The sequence below is a fragment of the Ranitomeya imitator genome, chromosome 3 (genome assembly GCF_032444005.1).
Source record: "Ranitomeya imitator isolate aRanImi1 chromosome 3, aRanImi1.pri, whole genome shotgun sequence".
NCBI lineage: Eukaryota > Metazoa > Chordata > Amphibia > Anura > Dendrobatidae > Ranitomeya > Ranitomeya imitator.
In genome coordinates, this window is record NC_091284.1 from 797,175,902 (window position 1) to 797,193,807 (window position 17,906).

The 17,906-nt window shown below is 46.1% G+C and overlaps 1 protein-coding gene across 1 annotated transcript in view; it reads left to right on the forward strand.

The window, feature by feature from the left end:
• The window catches only part of DYNC2H1 (dynein cytoplasmic 2 heavy chain 1), a 552,714-nt gene that overhangs the window by 31,537 nt on the left and 503,271 nt on the right, over positions 1–17,906 (forward strand). The window contains exons 11-12 of the mRNA XM_069759211.1: positions 5,435–5,610; positions 11,997–12,192. Coding sequence (XP_069615312.1) covers positions 5,435–5,610; positions 11,997–12,192 — 372 coding nt within the window. The remainder of the gene's footprint in view (positions 1–5,434; positions 5,611–11,996; positions 12,193–17,906) is intronic.

Here is a 17,906-nt window from a genome sequence, read left to right on the forward strand (position 1 = left end):
AGGGAGAAAGGCAGAACAATGCCGCCAACTCGGAGACTCTCCTAATCGAGTTGATGGCGACTAGGAAAGCCACTTTCCATGAAAGAAGGGAAAAGGAAATGTCCTGAATTGGTTCAAAAAGGCGAGCGCCGGAGGGCGCCGAGGACAAGGTTGAGATCCCATGGCTCAAGCGGAGGATGGTAAGGAGGCGCTATGTAAGCGACACCCTGAAGGAAGGTCTTTACCTGGGGAAGGGAAGCCAGGTCCCTTTGGAAGAGGATGGACAGTGCGGAAACCTGACCCTTTAAGGTACTCAGAGAAAGGCCCGAATCGAGACCCGTTTGAAGGAAACCGAGGACTGAAGGAAGGGAAAAGACCATAGGGAACATACTGATGTCATCGCACCATCGGAAAAAGGCCTTCCAACATCTATGATAGATACGTGAAGATGCTGATTTCCTAGCTTTTATCATGTTCGGTATGACGCTGTGGGAAAAACCTGCGTCCCTTAGCACTGCAGCCTCAACGACCATACCATTAAATTCAGAGACCGAGAATTCGGGTGGAAGAGGAGCCCTTGCGATAGAAGACCTGAACGGTCTGGGAGCCTCTGGGGGACGTCCAATAGCATGTTCACTAGCTCCGCATACCAGGCCCTCCGAGGCCAATCTGGAGCTACTAAGAGAACCGGAACCCCCTCTGGCTTTACCTCTTTTATGACCCTTGGAATCAACGGAAGAGGCGGAAACAGATAAGGCATCTGGAACCGGGCTCACGAGATCACAAGGGCGTCGCAGCCGACGGCCATCGGGTCCCCAGACCTGGATACGTACTGGGGAGCCTTGTGGTTTGTTCGGGAAGCTATGAGGTCGACATCCGGAAAGCCCCACCTCTGACAAATTTGGTCGAAGACGGCGGGGTGAAGAGCCCACTCGCCTGAGAAGCCTGTGAAGAGCCCCTGACGGCTGAGAAAGTCGGCTTCCCAATTGTCCACTCCTGGAGTGTGGATGGCTCATATGGAGAGAACATGGTTCTCTGCCCACTGTAGGATCTTTGCCACCTCCCTCATGACCTGCTTGCAGCGAGTCCCTCCCTGGAGGTTTATGTAAGCCACGACCGTGGCGTTGTCCGACTGAATGCGGACCGGTTTTCCCGTGAGGAGGGACTGCCAGCGGAGGAGGGCCAGGAAGATTGCCCTGATCTCCAAGAGATTGATCGGGAGAAGGGTCTCCTGAACATTCTAGCGGCCGTGCGCTATGAGATGGAGAAAACCCGCACCCCACCCCTGAAGACTGGCGTCGGTGGTGATGACCTGCCAACGGAGGGGGAGAAATGACCTCCCGCACAGAATGGAGGTGGATAGCGTCCACCAAATGAGACTGTCTCACATTGAGAGGTAGGCGAACTGGGTGATCTAGGGAAAGTGAGCTCCTGTCCCAGGCAGACAGGAGGGCCAGCTGGAGAGGGCGAGAGTGGAACTGAGCATAAGGTACTGCTTCCATGGAAGCGACCATTTTCCCTAGTACTCTCATACCGAGCCGTAGAGGCAGAGGGGCAGGGCGCTTTAGGGCTTTGATGCCCTGCCGAAGAGAAAGGAACTTCTCCTTTGGGAGGAAGACCTGGGCTTGAATGGGGTCGAATTCCATGCCCAGGAATTCGAAACGTTGGGTTGGAATTAAGGTGGACTTCTCTTTGTTGATTATCCAACCGAGACGGACTAGCGTGTCCAGAGTGATCTGGAGACTCTGGCTGCAATCCCGGCGAGACGGACCCTTGACCAGGAGGTCATCGAGATAGGGGATTTTGAGGATCCCCTTTGATCGAAGGATGGCAATGACCGCTGCCATTACCTTCGTGAAGACCCTGGGAGTGAACGCCAGGCCGAACGGGAGAGCTGCAAACTGGTAATGTTGCTCCTGGATTGCGAAACGAAGAAACCTCTGATTCGGTACGCAAACAGTAATGTGAAGGTACACATCCTGAATGTCCACAGAGCACAGATATTTTCCCGGTTCCATGGAAGTGATCACCGAGCGCAGTGACTCCATTTTGAAGTGTCGAACATGAAGATGGCTGTTCAACTGCTTGAGATCCAAAATTGGGCAAAGAGAGCCATCCTACGAACAGATTTGAGTAAAAGCCCAAAAACCGCTCGCGGTAAGGAACTGGGACCACTACCCCTGAGGCGAGGAGGGAAGTGACGGCCTGGGGAAGCCCCAGGACATGGGAGGGCTGCTTGGGTGGACGAGAGAGGAAGAAACGTCTTTCTGGGGGCGAAGAAAATTCTATTTTGTAGCCCGATGTAACGATCTCCCTGACCCAGGCGTCGTCGACCACCGATAACCAAGGCTCTGTGAACAGAAGAAGCCTGCCTCCCACCCTGGAAAGATTTCCAAGTGGGGGTGAACCGTCATTTTGAAGACAATCTGTGGCCGCGAGATCCGGAAGGTTTAGAGGAGTACCTCTTAGCCCTCCAGTGAGGGGTAGGCCTGAATGAAGGTTACCTTCATTCCCCTTAGGCGGAAGAACAGTCCTGTTGAGAGGAACCACCTGAGGAGGTGAAGGACCGAAAGAGGAGGTGAAATTGGGGCAGAGAGAGGCGCCGGACGCTTCAATAGCTGATTTGGTTAAAGCCTCAGTTTGCCTGTCCGTAGCATCCTTTAGAGACGCCTCATTAGGAATAGACAGAACTGTCTGCGAGGATAATCTTGACACAGGCGGATCTACTTTAGGTGATTCCGACCACTTGCTCACAAGGTCTGAATCAAAAGGGTATAAGATGTCCAGACGTTTTCTTCCAGGAAAACGTTTTCTGGGATGTTCCCAGTGTCTAGAGGTAGTGTTCTCAAACTCTTTGTGATTGGGAAAAACTCTAGAAGGAAGTTTCACCCATTTGAATGAAACGGAATCGTCCTGATAAGTTGCATCTTCCTCCTTAAGTTCAAGGGTTTGAATAATAGCCGAAATAAGGCTATATACCATATCCTGCGTCCCGGAGGTCTGATCTGCATCCGAGTCAGACTCCGACTGAGAAGCTACATCCGACCCGATGTCCGCCTCCGAGGAGGGGGAACGGGTAGAGGGGGGTATTCTGGATGACGCAGTGGGATCCGGTGAACTGGATGAAGAGCTAGACAGAGTCCTCTTCCTGGATCTTTTCTCAAGTCTGTCCCTGTGAGAGTCGTGGTCAGGTGCGAGAGTCTGCAGGTTCTCTGTTATCTGCCTAACACTTCTGCCTTTGTTCTCTGTTATCAGCCTAAGACTGCATTCTCTGGTTGTTCTGACAACTCACTGCTCTACTCATGTGTAACCTCTTATGGTGCCCACTTCTGACGGCCTCTTCTCTACTCTATGGTGCTAGCACCCTATCTACACTATCTTCTTTGCCAATCAATATGTACGGCCTTGTAGGAGACCTGATTATAACATACCTGGAGTTCGGCAGCAGATTATGAGACAGATGGAGACACAGAGAGTTTGTAAGAAACTAATGGTTCTTACCTTCCCGGGATTGTCTGTGTGTCCTTGGTCTCAGGTCTGCGGTGTGCCGGACTTCCAGATATTGGTGGTCTTCCGTTGTGGCCGCCCACCAAGGGACGCCAAAATGTTAGGGTGGTCTGCAAGTCAGACCCTCAGGGATATTGGATGGCTGCCAAATTAGTGAGTTCTCCGGAGTGATGGACATAGACAGATGTGATATCTGATCAAGCCATAAAGTTTATTCCAGAAAGGACATTCAGTTATATACACTTTTGAGTAGGCGTGCACATTATGTCCAAGCGCAAATCAGCTGTTTATTACATATGAGATAATTCTTAATTGATCATGTTTATTCCTAATAAGGACAGAACTGTGGACAGGTAACCCTTACATAAGGGGTGACTTGGGTTTAGCCACGTACAAGTTTAAAGGTCTACCTAATTAGCCCTACCCTGTCCGTAATTCTAATTGATAATCAATAGCAAGTCAGCAGGTATGACTTGGCAGAGTTGAAACATGTCTGGACATATTCAGAGACATATGTATGAATTATGAGAATACATTAAGGTGGTCCCTGATTTCCCTATCAGAGGCCTGCTCAGTGCTGTGAAGAGCCGGAGTCTGGTTAGGCCAGAAAGAAGGGGCGTGGCCTGCCAGAAAACACTCTGCCGAGGAGAAGAGGCAGTGAATCGCGCGCAGCGAAGGCAAAAAAAAAGCACGAGATTTGAATAAATGGCCGTGAAATGTCCTAAGGCTGCAGTAGGTGAATGCTGCTGCGATGAGTGCTGCGGGCAGGCACGTGGATGGGGGGTCTGTACATGCTTGAAGATCCGTCCCTCTTCATAGTTGAGGATCGCGTCAGGAGCCCTCGGGAGGTAGAGAGGGTCCTGGAAGAGAAGATCCTCCTTCCCGCACCATCTCCGGACGGTGCAGAAGACGGCGTCAACCCCTTACGAGAAGGGGGGGAGGTCACCACAGGTGACCACCATCTTCCTCACAGCCCTCTCCGAGGAGAGGGGTGAGGAGGGGAAAAGGCGAGGACTGGCCACCAAGAAGTCACCCTGAAACACCCGTAAGGGTGACAGGGGACGAAGTCCTGCCAGCGGGTCTGAGAGTGGGCAATGTGGGGAGTACCACACTGCTTTCTCGGTCGCTTAAATGTGGGAAAAACGGTGAGAATCTGCACCCTGTTACCCGAAGAGATAAGTCTGAAAAAGAAAGGGAAAATGATTAATAAATTCACAAAAACCCTGTAAAGAAAATAAAGCGGATCTGGTGGTTAGATCCAGGTCCTTCTCCTACAGACACTAAGCAAAAACTGAGTTGACTTGTGCCTGTTGGAGGGTGTATACTGCCGGGAGAAGTTTTTTTTTTCCTTATTTGCATAGTGTCCCTAGCGACAGCAGCATACACCCATGGTTACCTGTGTCCCCCAATGAAGCGAGAAAGAAATAGAGCTGAGCGTTCTAACAAGTCTTCTACCTCCCCACAGAGCTGATTCACATCCAGACTGCTCAGCATTGCTGTATAATTTCCTCCATGTCACTGTTGTCTGTCTTTAGGTGCTAAAAATGAATGAAGAGCAGGAATCCTCTCTGCGTGCTGTACTGTGTTTGGCAGAGATCACTGCTGCTGGTTCTGTCCTTCCAACTCCCAGTGGATTGCAGATTAGAAATAGACCCTGCAGAGGGGAAAACTAGTGAGCATGGAGGATACAAGTCATATAATAGCCAGAAATAGTTATCCTCACACACAAGACTGCTTATTGTGAAGTTAGTTTAACGTACGGTTACCCTTAACAGAACACCATGGGAAGATCCTTTTGTCTCGTGCACCATTCTCCCCAGCCTCTGCATTAGGCACAACGCAGGGCTTGCTCTTTCTTGGAGGGTCCCTTAAATAGCACAGGGACACACATCCTTACTACGGTGACTGAATGCCCTCTCTATGTTCTGTCTCTTCTCGCTGACCACAGGTGGAGGATTCTGTGAAGATAGCGGAAACTCTTCTGTCAGATCTGTCGGGGTTTCAGGCCTTTCGGAAAGATGCTGGAGAACACCTGGAGCAGTTCAGAGAGTACGAGCAAGAACAGTTTAGCGAGTGGTCAAGGGAAATTCAGTCTGGTCTATCAGATCCAAAATCAGGATTTTGGTAATTTTTCCTTTACTTTTTTCTCTCCCTTTTTTCCATTTACAATTCAGTAAAGCTGTGTGTGTCAGAGTTGGGAACATTTTAACAATAATGAAAATCGGGCCGCAAATATTACACCTGCTCCACTTTGACTCCCTCTACATCTTTTTTAACAATGTAAACCGTATTTTTAGGGATCTAATATGGAGGAGAGGCTCACCGAGAATATGGTTGGGAGACCAAAGGAGCACAGTGGTCTGGCTATCTCGTATCCCCTCTTTGTTCCTCTCCTCAGCTGCAGCTTTTCAGTGAGCGAGCCCCCCAGAGCTGCCCTCCTCCTCAGCCAGGATGATTAGAGATGTTCTTGGTGAGAACAATCTGGTAGAAGCCGTAGAGGGAGGCGGATTCTTGAAATACACCTTCCTATACATGACCTCTAAGGGTATCCATGATATATGGACCAAAAGTGATAGTGGCAATGTATTAACCTAATAAATAATTGAAAAAATAACGTGGGGTCCCTCCTATTTTTGATAACCAGCCAAGGTAAAGCAGACTCCTCCAGGTTTATATTATCAGACTGGGAAGGTCCATGGTTTTTGGGCCCTTCCCAGCCTAAAAATACCAGTCTGTAGCCTCCTCAGAAACAGAGCATCACAATAGATGCGCCAATTCTGGCGCTTTTTCTGTCTCTTTCTGTTTGCCCTGGTGTGTTGGCAATCAGGGTAATGGTATTGGGGGTAGATGACAGCTGTGATTTGCCAAAAATCACATCTGCCATCAACTCCTGGGGTAACTCGGTAATAAAAAAAACCAAAAAAAAAAAACACTTTATTCGAATAAACACTCCCCCACACTATCCTTCGTTCACCAATTTATTAAACAAAAAAAATCACATGCAGGTACGAAGTAATATAGCGAATACAAAGTAGTCCAGAAAAGGCTATCGGAAAAACATAAGACAGAAATAAACACGAGACTGTCCCTCGTTCACCAATTTATTACCCAAAATGTTGCCATACAGGTCTGATGTAACACACATTCCGTGATTCTGTCTCTGGCATCTGTGAATAGCAGTACAAGACAAATCAGTCATGGAAGAGCCGACCTAAGCAGTCCAGATCCAGGTCCTATAGATTCTCACCTAAATGACTCGTGGCATTCTCCGGTCGACACAAGCAGAGTAGGCGGTCGCTTACTCCGGTTTCGTCATGCCTGGCTCTGTTGTTCATGTTGAATTTGTGAGGGACCTGGTGTCCTCCGGATACAAAATAGAATTTTCTTCCTCCCTCCAGCTCGGTTCTTCACATCTCGTCCCCCCAAAGCGGAGGCGCTGACATGGTCCTTATACCGGGCCATCGATTCGCTTTGTCAAGACTGGGTCATTATTCCGGTCCCAGAAAAAGAGAGGTTCGAGGGGTTCTATTTGAACCTATTTGTGGTCCCGAAGAAGTATGGAACGATGAGGCCCATCCTGGACCTAAAACTCCTAAACAAATTTGTCAATGTCCGGCACTTCAGGATGGAGTCCCTCCGCTCTATCATCTCCTTGATGGAGAAGGGGGAGTTCCTAGCATCCCTCGACATCTGTGATGCTTACCTTCATATCCCGATCTTTCCCCCTCACCAGAAGTTCCTGTTCGCTGTCCGCGAGGAATATTTCCAGTTCATAGCATTGCCCTTCGGCCTTGCCACCACCACGAGAGTGTTCATGAAGGTTATGGGGGCCGTCATGACCATTCTGCACTCTCGGGGCATGGTCGTGTTGCCTTACCTAGATGACCTTCTAATCAAGGGACCATCCTTCCAAGCCTTCTGATTGAGCACTCCGCCCCTTAGCCTCAGGCGTTTTTAATTGCAGTAGCATTCTACCCCTCCACAGAGATAAAGACTTCAGTCCAAAAGGGGATTCACATTAGGTTCCCAGAGAGATGTAGACTGTCTAAGAGAGGATTTGCATTAGGTCCTGGCAACGAGAAACACCTTATCGTAGCTGCCAGGTACACATGAATTGGCCAATTTATGCTTTAAGCATTCTCAATTTTTCATATTTCTAGTGCAGTAATACAATTCAATTTTCATGTTTCATGTTTGCAGGTTTTGGCGCTACAGTGTGCTGCCTTATTTATTTGCACTGGGCACAGTCATGGGGAACAGAAAATGGTCTTCCCCAAACTGTTCCCACAAAGATGGAATCTACAGTACAATAGTCCAAAATATCTAGGTGTATTGAAGCATTACAATTTCACTTCACTGGATCTAAGGCATCAAGGATCAAGGTCGATCCTCAGAAAATAAACCCATCATTATCCCTCCTGCACCAAACTGTACAGCGGGCACAGTGCAGTCAGAGGGTAACGTTTTCTTGGAATTACCAAACCCAGAATCCTCCATCAGATGCAGATAGGGAAGATTGATCCGTCACTGCATAGAACACGTTTCCTCCAGAGTTCAGTGGTGGTGGCTTTATACCATTCCACCCAACGCTCTGCACTCTGCTTGGTGTTGTAAGGCTGCAAGCAGCTGTTTGGCCATAAGGCTATGTTCACAAGTTGCGTTTTTGCTACATTTTTTTAAAATTCAAATTAAAAGCAGCTTCTTGTAGAACCAGCAAAGGCTGTCAGATTTCAGAAATCTCATACACACGCTTTTTTTTTGCTGGCTAAATTGGAAAACTGCTGCATTTTTTCAAACTGTGGCATGTAAATTCTTCCAGCTTATTTTCAAATTTTTTTTCACCTATAGAAAGCAATGTGTAAGTGCAAAACGTTGCCATCAGTTTTTGCAGTTTTTTTGGGGTGAAAGAAAAGCACGGGTACAGAACCATGAAACCCATTTATTTTTGTTATTCCCCCCCCCCCCCAAGTTTAAACACTAATTTCTTCTTCACCTCATTGGGGCACACAGACCATCGGAGTAACGCAGGAGGAGCGGGGACACAGACCAGGGTAAGGGAGCGCTGCATTTTACAAGTTTAATCCCTCCGTGATAAATGCAGTGCTCCCTTACCCTGGTCTGTGTCCCCGCTCCTCCTGCATTACTCCGATGGTCTGTGTCCCCCAATGAATGGCTCGGAGAAAATGATATTACGGTGAGTACGCAAAAATCCCTGCGTCTTGGTGTCCTCACATGAGAATGGATGTTAGGTACAGGTTAATTCAATATGTGATAGGTGTGAAAGTAAGCAAAACCTGAGCAACTGAATGCCCTACCAATGTATGAAGGTGAACAATGCCCTATCAATGTATGAAGGTGAAGAATTCCCTATCAATGTATGAAGGTGAACAATGCCCTACCAATGTATGAAGGTGAACAATGCCCTACCAATTTATGAAGGTGAACAATGCCCTACCAATGTGTGAAGGTGAACAATGCCCTATCAGTGTATGAAGGTGAACAATGCCCTACCAATGTGTGAAGGTGAACAATGCCCTATCAGTTTATGAAGGTGAACAATGCCCTACCAATTTGTGAAGGTGAATAATGCCCTACCAATGTATGAAGGTGAGCAATGCCCTACCAATGTGTGAAGGTGAACAATGCCCTACCAATGTATGAAGGTGAACAATGCCCTACCAATGTATGAAGGTGAACAATGCCCTACCAATGTGTGAAGGTGAACAGTGCCCTACCAATGTATGAAGGTGAACAATGCCCTATCAGTGTATGAAGGTGAACAATGCCCTACCAATGTGTGAAGGTGAACAATGCCCTATCAGTTTATGAAGGTGAACAATGCCCTACCAATTTGTGAAGGTGAATAATGCCCTACCAATGTATGAAGGTGAGCAATGCCCTACCAATTTGTGAAGGTGAACAATGCCCTATCAGTGTATGAAGGTGAACAATGCCCTACCAATTTATGAAGGTGAACAATGCCCTACCAATGTGTGAAGGTGAACAATGCCCTATCAATGTATGAAGGTGAACAATGCCCTACCAATGTATGAAGGTGAACAATGCCCTACCAATGTATGAAGGTGAACAATGCCCTACCAATGTATGAAGGTGAACAATGCCCTGCCAATGTATGAAGGTGAACAATGCCCTGCCAATGTATGAAGGTGAACAATGCCCTACCAATGTATGAAGGTGAACAATGCCCTACCAATGTATGAAGGTGAACAATGCCCTACCAATGTATGAAGGTGAACAATGCCCTGCCAATGTATGAAGGTGAACAATGCCCTACCAATGTATGAAGGTGAGCAATGCCCTGCCAATGTATGAAGGTGAACAATGCCCTACCAATGTATGAAGGTGAACAATGCCCTACCAATGTATGAAGGTGAACAATACCCTATCAATGTGTGAAGGTGAACAATGCCCTATCAATGTATGATGGTGAACAATGCCCTACCAATGTATGAAGGTGAACAATGCCCTACCAATGTGTGAAGGTGAACAATGCCCTACCAATGTATGAAGGTGAACAATGCCCTACCAATGTATGATGGTGAACAATGCCCTACCAATGTATGAAGGTGAACAATGCCCTACCAATGTATGATGGTTAACAATGCCCTATCAATGTATGAAGGTGAACAATGCCCTACCAATGTATGAAGGTGAACAATGCCCTACCAATGTATGATGGTGAACAATGCCCTACCAATGTATGAAGGTGAACAACACCATGCCAATGTATGAAGGTGAACAATGCCCTGCCAATGTATGAAGGTGAGCAATGCCCTACCAATGTATGAAGGTGAACAATGCCCTACCAATGTATGAAGGTGAACAATGCCCTACCAATGTATGAAGGTGAACAATGCCCTGCCAATGTATGAAGGTGAACAATGCCCTGCCAATGTATGAAGGTGAACAATGCCCTACCAATGTATGAAGGTGAACAATGCCCTACCAATGTATGAAGGTGAACAATGCCCTGCCAATGTATGAAGGTGAACAATGCCCTACCAATGTATGAAGGTGAGCAATGCCCTGCCAATGTATGAAGGTGAACAATGCCCTACCAATGTATGAAGGTGAACAATGCCCTACCAATGTATGAAGGTGAGCAATGCCCTACCAATGTATGAAGGTGAACAATGCCCTACCAATGTAAGAGAATCCCCACCATTCATTTGTGTATTTTTTCATGAACTACACTTGCACTGTTCATACTTCCATTCTGGAAGCAAAGTGAAACTTTGGGATCCTGAAAAAAGCAGCAAGAATGCAACAAAAAAGCCATCAAAACCTGCTTTTTGTCTGCAGTTTGTTTATTGTCAATAGATCAAGTTTTGGCTGCAGCAGAAAAAAGCAACTTGTGAACATTAGCCTTATAGTGTGCCAATTTTTTCTGATTTTTTTTTTTTTTTCTTATGCAATTTTTCCTGGAACCCAGAAAAATAATTTTCAGGACAAATGCTCGTCAAATGCAAATTGTGTAGCTTGATGCTTCGTGGAATCTTCAGTCATTTACTGTGTGTCATGTTGAACTTTACATGTAGCCCTTTGATGTCTGCCGGCTTAGAACCGTCACAGACCGCTCCTGCTGGCGATTCAGTGGCTTCTGCTGATGTCACGTCGACAGAAGCAGCTTTTCTTTCGCTTTGCTCTGTTGACGTGGCGTGACTGCTGTTGTCATGCTGATTGACAGCAGCTCCCCACTGCATAACTGAGGAGAGCCGGCTGTCAATCAGCATAACGTCGCCAGTCACGCCCCCGTCAGCAGAGCAGAAGAGGAAGAGCTGCTCTGTTAATGTGTGGTAGTTGAATCGCCAGCAGGAGCAGGTGGTGATGCACCGAGAACAAAAGGCAGGTAGCTGCCTCTGTTAGCAGCTAGTTTTTAGGCCCAAAGGAAAAAAAAATAAAATGGCTCTGGACAACCCCTTTAACCAGTAAATACTAATAAATAGAATAAAATCAAACCACTACAATTGCTGTTTTTTTTTTTTTTTATGTGCCACACTCAAAAAAATAAACCCTCTTTCCATCGATGGAAAAATTAAAATGTTACAGGTAATGGTGAGAAGCAAAGTTATTTTTTTTTTTTTTAGACATTAAAATAATAATAAAAATTGTTAGCTTTAGCCATAAACATTGTGACTTTAAGAATCATTTTACACCCACACTGAACACTGTAAAAATGAATAGCAAAAACTTATGGCAGAATTGCTTCTTTTCAACATTGTGCCCCATTTTTTTCTTATTTTCTGTACATTATATTGTAAAATGCATGGTGTCATTTGAAACAAGTCGCTCAACAAATAAACAAGACTGTAGACAGAAAAATATAACAACAGTGACTTTTGTAAGAGGTCTTTGGAAACGGAAATGCGAAAATGGAAAATTGCCTGTCATTAGGGGTTCATATTGGCATATGAGTGGCTGTATGAATTTTTCGTTTTGTTTTGCTTTCCTTCTCGAAATACAATCATTAATGCTTTCCTTTCCTTTAGCATACAGCCGAACAGTCAGGTGATGGAGTTGGACCACTCTAACGGAGCACTGAAAATCCACTACTCTGATCGGTTGGTCGCTCTGCAACGTGAGGTCCGCCAGTTGTCCGCACTTGGATTAGTCATCCCAGCTAAAATCCAGCAAGCCTCCAAAACGGCACAGACGTTCTACAAACAGGCCATGATTCTCAAGCAGGTCGGCTATGACACTTGATTTGCTATCTTCCTGTAGTAGGGATAGTTTCTTCCCTTCTATTTATACATTAACCCCTTAGTTATGGAGCCAAATTTTTGAAATCTTACCAGTTTCACTTTATGTGGTAATAACTCTGGGGCCTTCAACAAATCCCAGTGATTTTGAGATTGTTTTTTCGTGACACATTTTACTTTATGACAATGGTAAATTTAGGTCAATATGTTTTGTGTTTATTTATAAAAAATATCAAAAATTTGAGAAAAATGTAAAAAAATAGCAATTTTCAAAGTTTGAATGACTATCCCTTTAATCCAGATAGTTATACCACAGCAAACCATTAATAAATAACATTTCCCTCATGTCGGCTTTACATCAGCACCATTTGTAAAATGTTCTTTTATTTTGTTAGCATTTTAGGAGGTTTAAAAATGTAGCAGCAATTTTTCATTTTTTTCAAGGAAATTTACAACATTTATTTTTTTAGGGGCCTATCCATGTTTGAAGTGCCTTTAGGGGACTCCTATATTGGGAAACCCCCAAACGTGATACCATTTTAAAAACATCACCCCATGACATATTGAAAACTGCTTTCAGGTAGTTTATTAACCCTTCAGGTGCTTTACAGGAATTAATGCAATGTGGTATGACAGAAATGAAAATGTGTATTTCCAGGACGTCCCTCCTGACAGCACCCTGGAGGACGTCCTCCTCCCCCGTGGTGGGACAGGAAACACACGAGAGTTCAAAAGGGCATGTCCACCCCCCAATCCTCAGTGTTTTTCCTGTCCCTGCAAGGGACGCACGAGAGAAGCTGCGCAAGCTTACCGGAGCTCAGGGGGATCGTGCGGCTCGTCCAATACCCCTCCCCCTGTCAAGAGGCTCAGGGCAGAAACCCTCCAGACGGGGGGTCCCTCTGCTCCAAAGAACAGGAAGGATGAAGTTCCTGTGGCAGCCGCTCCTCCCGGTGGGAGGCTCTCGGCTGCGACGCGGTTCCATGCGGCGCGGCATCCAGAGCGATGTGGCGTCTGGCACGGCGTCTTCTAACGGAAGTCCCGAGGAACCGCGTCACTTCCGGTTTCACGGCATCTGTTACCGTCACTTCCGGTGACGAGGTAACGTGCGGGGAGAGTATGTGCGCTCCAGCGTGGGACGCACAGCAGCCGAATCGCTCCTGATCCAGCGTTGAAGCGGCGGGGACCTGCTACCAGGATCGTCATGGAAGGCACGCCAGCGGAGGAAGGGGTGAGTGCGCATAGCGCTGTCCCCCCTATCCACGCACATATACTCAGGCATCCCATTACTTCTCCCTATCTTATGTCATTTAAGGATAAGGGAACCCCCGCTGCTCCCCCTGCTCAAGTTAAGAAGTCCGGCAAGTTCCCTGGGAAAACCAATAGATGCCCTATATGCAACGTGAAGCTCCCGGACACTCATGCTAAAACCTTGTGTGCAGATTGCACTTCCAAGGTTATGAGGGATGAACAGCTGACACTCTTGTCAGAGATGAGGTCCCTAATACGGGAAGAAGTTCAGGCTTCTTTGTCCAGTATTGTGGAAAGGTCCAGCCCTGTTCCCAGCCGCAAGAGAGCCAGACGGGAACGAGACATATGAGAGCCAGAGTATAGCTCTGAGGACCAGTCTGCCTCTGAAAACTTTGTCTCAGAAGAGGAAGGGGAACTTCCTTCAGGGAGTCAGGACCACCAGAGAAAATACCTCTTCCAGGCTGAGGAGACGAATGAGCTTGTGCAGGCGGTGCGGAGCACAATGCAGATTGAAGAGACATCTAAGCCTTGTGACACAACAGTCTGGGATCGCCTTTGCTGGGGTCAAAAGCCACGTGGTTTGTGCATTGAATCTGAGGCGTACAGCAGGTTTCTGAGCAAGCTGACCTCAGGTCAGATTTATTAACGTGAAAGCAACATAGAAAAACAAAACATAAAAATAAATCCTAGCCTGTCCGGCGCTAACTAAACCAACACGTTGCTATCTCAACAGCTGGGGGGGCTTCTCCCACCCAGCTAACATTACACAATTCTTGAACACAGCTCTCACTCACGTTTGTCTCACACAGACAGGCAATCTGTGTGCCCCAGGCTGACGCTGGAAACCCCCAGCTGGTCATCTTTTATTCCTGCACTTATTAACCCATTAGCACCCTGAAGATACTGAGTGGCCTAATTCACATAGGACAAACACCTGGGCGAGATATACCTGCCTCCAACTACCACACCAGCATGAGTCTTACATATCCCCCCCCCTTGCTCAGACCACCCCGGTCGAGCAAGAACACACTTGAAACAGTGCACTCGGGATAGGGCATCGGCGTTCCCCATCTGCACCCCAGGTCGGTGCTCCACCGTAAAAGAGTAAGCCTGCAGGGCAAGGAACCACCGGGTTACCCGACTATTACGGTCTTTGTGGAGGTGCATCCACTTGAGAGGGGCATGGTCTGTGACCAGCCTAAACTTCCTACCGGCCAGGTAATACTTGAGGGAGTCGAGAGCCCATTTAATGGCTAGGCACTCTTTTTCAACCACCGCATACCTCTGCTCATGTACATTCAGTTTCCGACTGAGATAGAGGACCGGGTGTTCGACTCCGTCCCTCACCTGGGAAAGTACAGCTCCGACACCAGTATCAGAGGCATCAGTTTGTACCACAAACTCGCTGCTGAAATCAGGAGTCACTTGTACGGGCTGAGAGCACAAAGCCCGTTTCAGGCTGTGGAAGGCCTCTTCAGCAGCTGAGGTCCATTTTACCATGACGGAACCCTTCCCCTTGGTAAGATCCGTCAAGGGAGTAGCCATGGCTGCAAAATTGGGTATGAACCGGCGATAATAGCCGGCAATCCCCAGGAAAGCCTGTACTTGTTTTTTGTTCACTGCTTGTGGCCAGCCCTGAATTGCCTATATTTTGTCGATCTGGGGTTTAACCACTCCTCGGCCAATCACGTAGCCCAAGTATCGGGCTTCTTCAAGCCCGATGTGGCATTTCTTGGGGTTTGCCGTTAAACCTGCATCTCGCAGGTCATCAATCACCGCTTGTACCTTCTGGAGATGAGTTTCCCAGTCCATGCTGTAAATTACGATGTCATCCAGGTAGGCAGAAGCGTACTGTCTGTGAGGCCTCAAGACTCGATCCATCAATCTCTGGAACGTTGCGGGAGCTCCGTGAAGTCCAAACGGCATATAGACATAGGAACACATGGGCTACTTGCACAGTGAACAAGTCTGTATGATCATGTTCACACACCACCAAGAAACCTGAAGACACAAAAGAGAATAGTAAAACCAAAAACACTCAGTTTGAAAAAATGTTGCAGTAATCCGCAAGTGCTAGTAAAAGATGTAAAAACAGGGTATTTGGTTGATACGTTTTTTGCAAAAAATGTATACTAAGCTGCTCTACCAATCTTCACGGTATACCCTTATCAGAGCAGTACTAACTAATGTATGCAATCCCTATCAGATGTATTTAAAAACCTGATCATCTGTATATAACCTGTGTGAACAGGGTTCAGAGAGGAAAAATCCATGTGTGCATACAGGGTAGAACCGCTTTTGTGCAGATAGCCCAAGAGGAGTGGTGGAACTCCCCAGTCTTGTAGACACAAGAGAACAATTATGGAAACAGGAACACATGGGCTACTTGCACAGTGAACAAGTCTGTATGATCATGTTCACACACCACCAAGAAACCTGAAGACACAAAAGAGAATAGTAAAACCAAAAACACTCAGTTTGAAAAAATGTTGCAGTAATCCGCAAGTGCTAGTAAAAGATGTAAAAAACAGGGTATTTGGTTGATACGTTTTTTGCAAAAAATGTATACTAAGCTGCTCTACCAATCTTCACGGTATACCCTTATCAGAGCAGTCCTAACTAATGTATGCAATCCCTATCTGATGTATTTAAAAACCTGATCATCTGTATATAACCTGTGTGAACAGGGTTCAGAGAGGAAAAATCCATGTGTGCATACAGGGTAGAACAGCTTTTGTGCAGATAGCCCAAGAGGAGTGGTGGAACTCCCCAGTCTTGTAGACACAAGAGAACAATTATGGAAACAGGAACACATGGGCTACTTGCACAGTGAACAAGTCTGTATGATCATGTTCACACACCACCAAGAAACCTGAAGACACAAAAGAGAATAGTAAAACCAAAAACACTCAGTTTGAAAAAATGTTGCAGTAATCCGCAAGTGCTAGTAAAAGATGTAAAAAACAGGGTATTTGGTTGATACGTTTTTTGCAAAAAATGTATACTAAGCTGCTCTACCAATCTTCACGGTATACCCTTATCAGAGCAGTCCTAACTAATGTATGCAATCCCTATCTGATGTATTTAAAAACCTGATCATCTGTATATAACCTGTGTGAACAGGGTTCAGAGAGGAAAAATCCATGTGTGCATACAGGGTAGAGCAGCTTTTGTGCAGATAGCCCAAGAGGAGTGGTGGAACTCCCCAGTCTTGTAGACACAAGAGAACAGTTATGGAAACAGGAACACATGGGCTACTTGCACAGTGAACAAGTCTGTATGATCATGTTCACACACCACCAAGAAACCTGAAGACACAAAAGAGAATAGTAAAACCAAAAACACTCAGTTTGAAAAAATGTTGCAGTAATCCGCAAGTGCTAGTAAAATATGTAAAAAACATCGACCCGGGGCATAGGGTACGCATTGTTGAGGGAGGATCTAAAGTGATCCTTCACGGTTGACTCAGTGATTTCCAGATTAATCTACAGGGCGTTGCCGGCAACTGAAAATGACCAGACGGAGACTCGTGCCTCTGTGTGGGGGATCGAGCAGATCTCTGTGCCCCCGTTTTATTGTCTGACTTTTCATAGTCATAGAAATTATACTTCAACCAATCAGCATAAGAACACGTTCACAGTTCTTAACCTATAAGAATACAGGAAAAACTTAACCCATGAGGATACAGGAAAAATGGGAACTACAGATATGGTCATGTCTTTTTGGCATAGAAAAACATATTAACAGATGCCTCAGTCTTGTATAGCGATACACCCACGAGTCTCTTATCTGGCTCACTTGAGTTAGAATACTCAAGGTCTTTATACCAATTATGAACCATAGACTAGCTGAATAACAAAATATTATCTTCGTGAGAAACAGGACAGTTATTTCATAGCAGCTGTAATCTTCTACCTAAGTAAATAACAGAATTTATCTTTAACCAAAAACAAAATGGAGTCAAAGCACAAAATGGAGAATCTTTCATAATTTGTTCCTTCACATTCCCCCCTAGATAAATTTTGTTAATTAATGTCCAGCATCAGAGGCACTATCCCAAGCTATGCGCTCGATGGGTACTGGTCTTCACATGACTGGTGCCATGTTACCAGCCATGGCTGTTGCGGCGTACCCGTCTCCCCTGTATACTAGAATTTACGAATAACAATTATTGATAACAGTAGTTGGGATCTTTTGAAGATAGCCATGCGCTTGGCTTCAACATCTTCATCTGGTAACTTTGTGAAATCGGTGTAGAGAGCAGGGGTGGCAACGCTTTTGGTTTCATCATTAGTTGTCTTAGTGCAGAATTTCCTAACACATACAGAAATACACCAAAGAACAAGTTTTAGTATTACATACATAACAAGGATAAAGGCAGCGATATATAACAAACTTTGCAAGATTCCAGCTATCCAGCCGCAAGTCCCTCAAACCAATTGGCTGGATTAA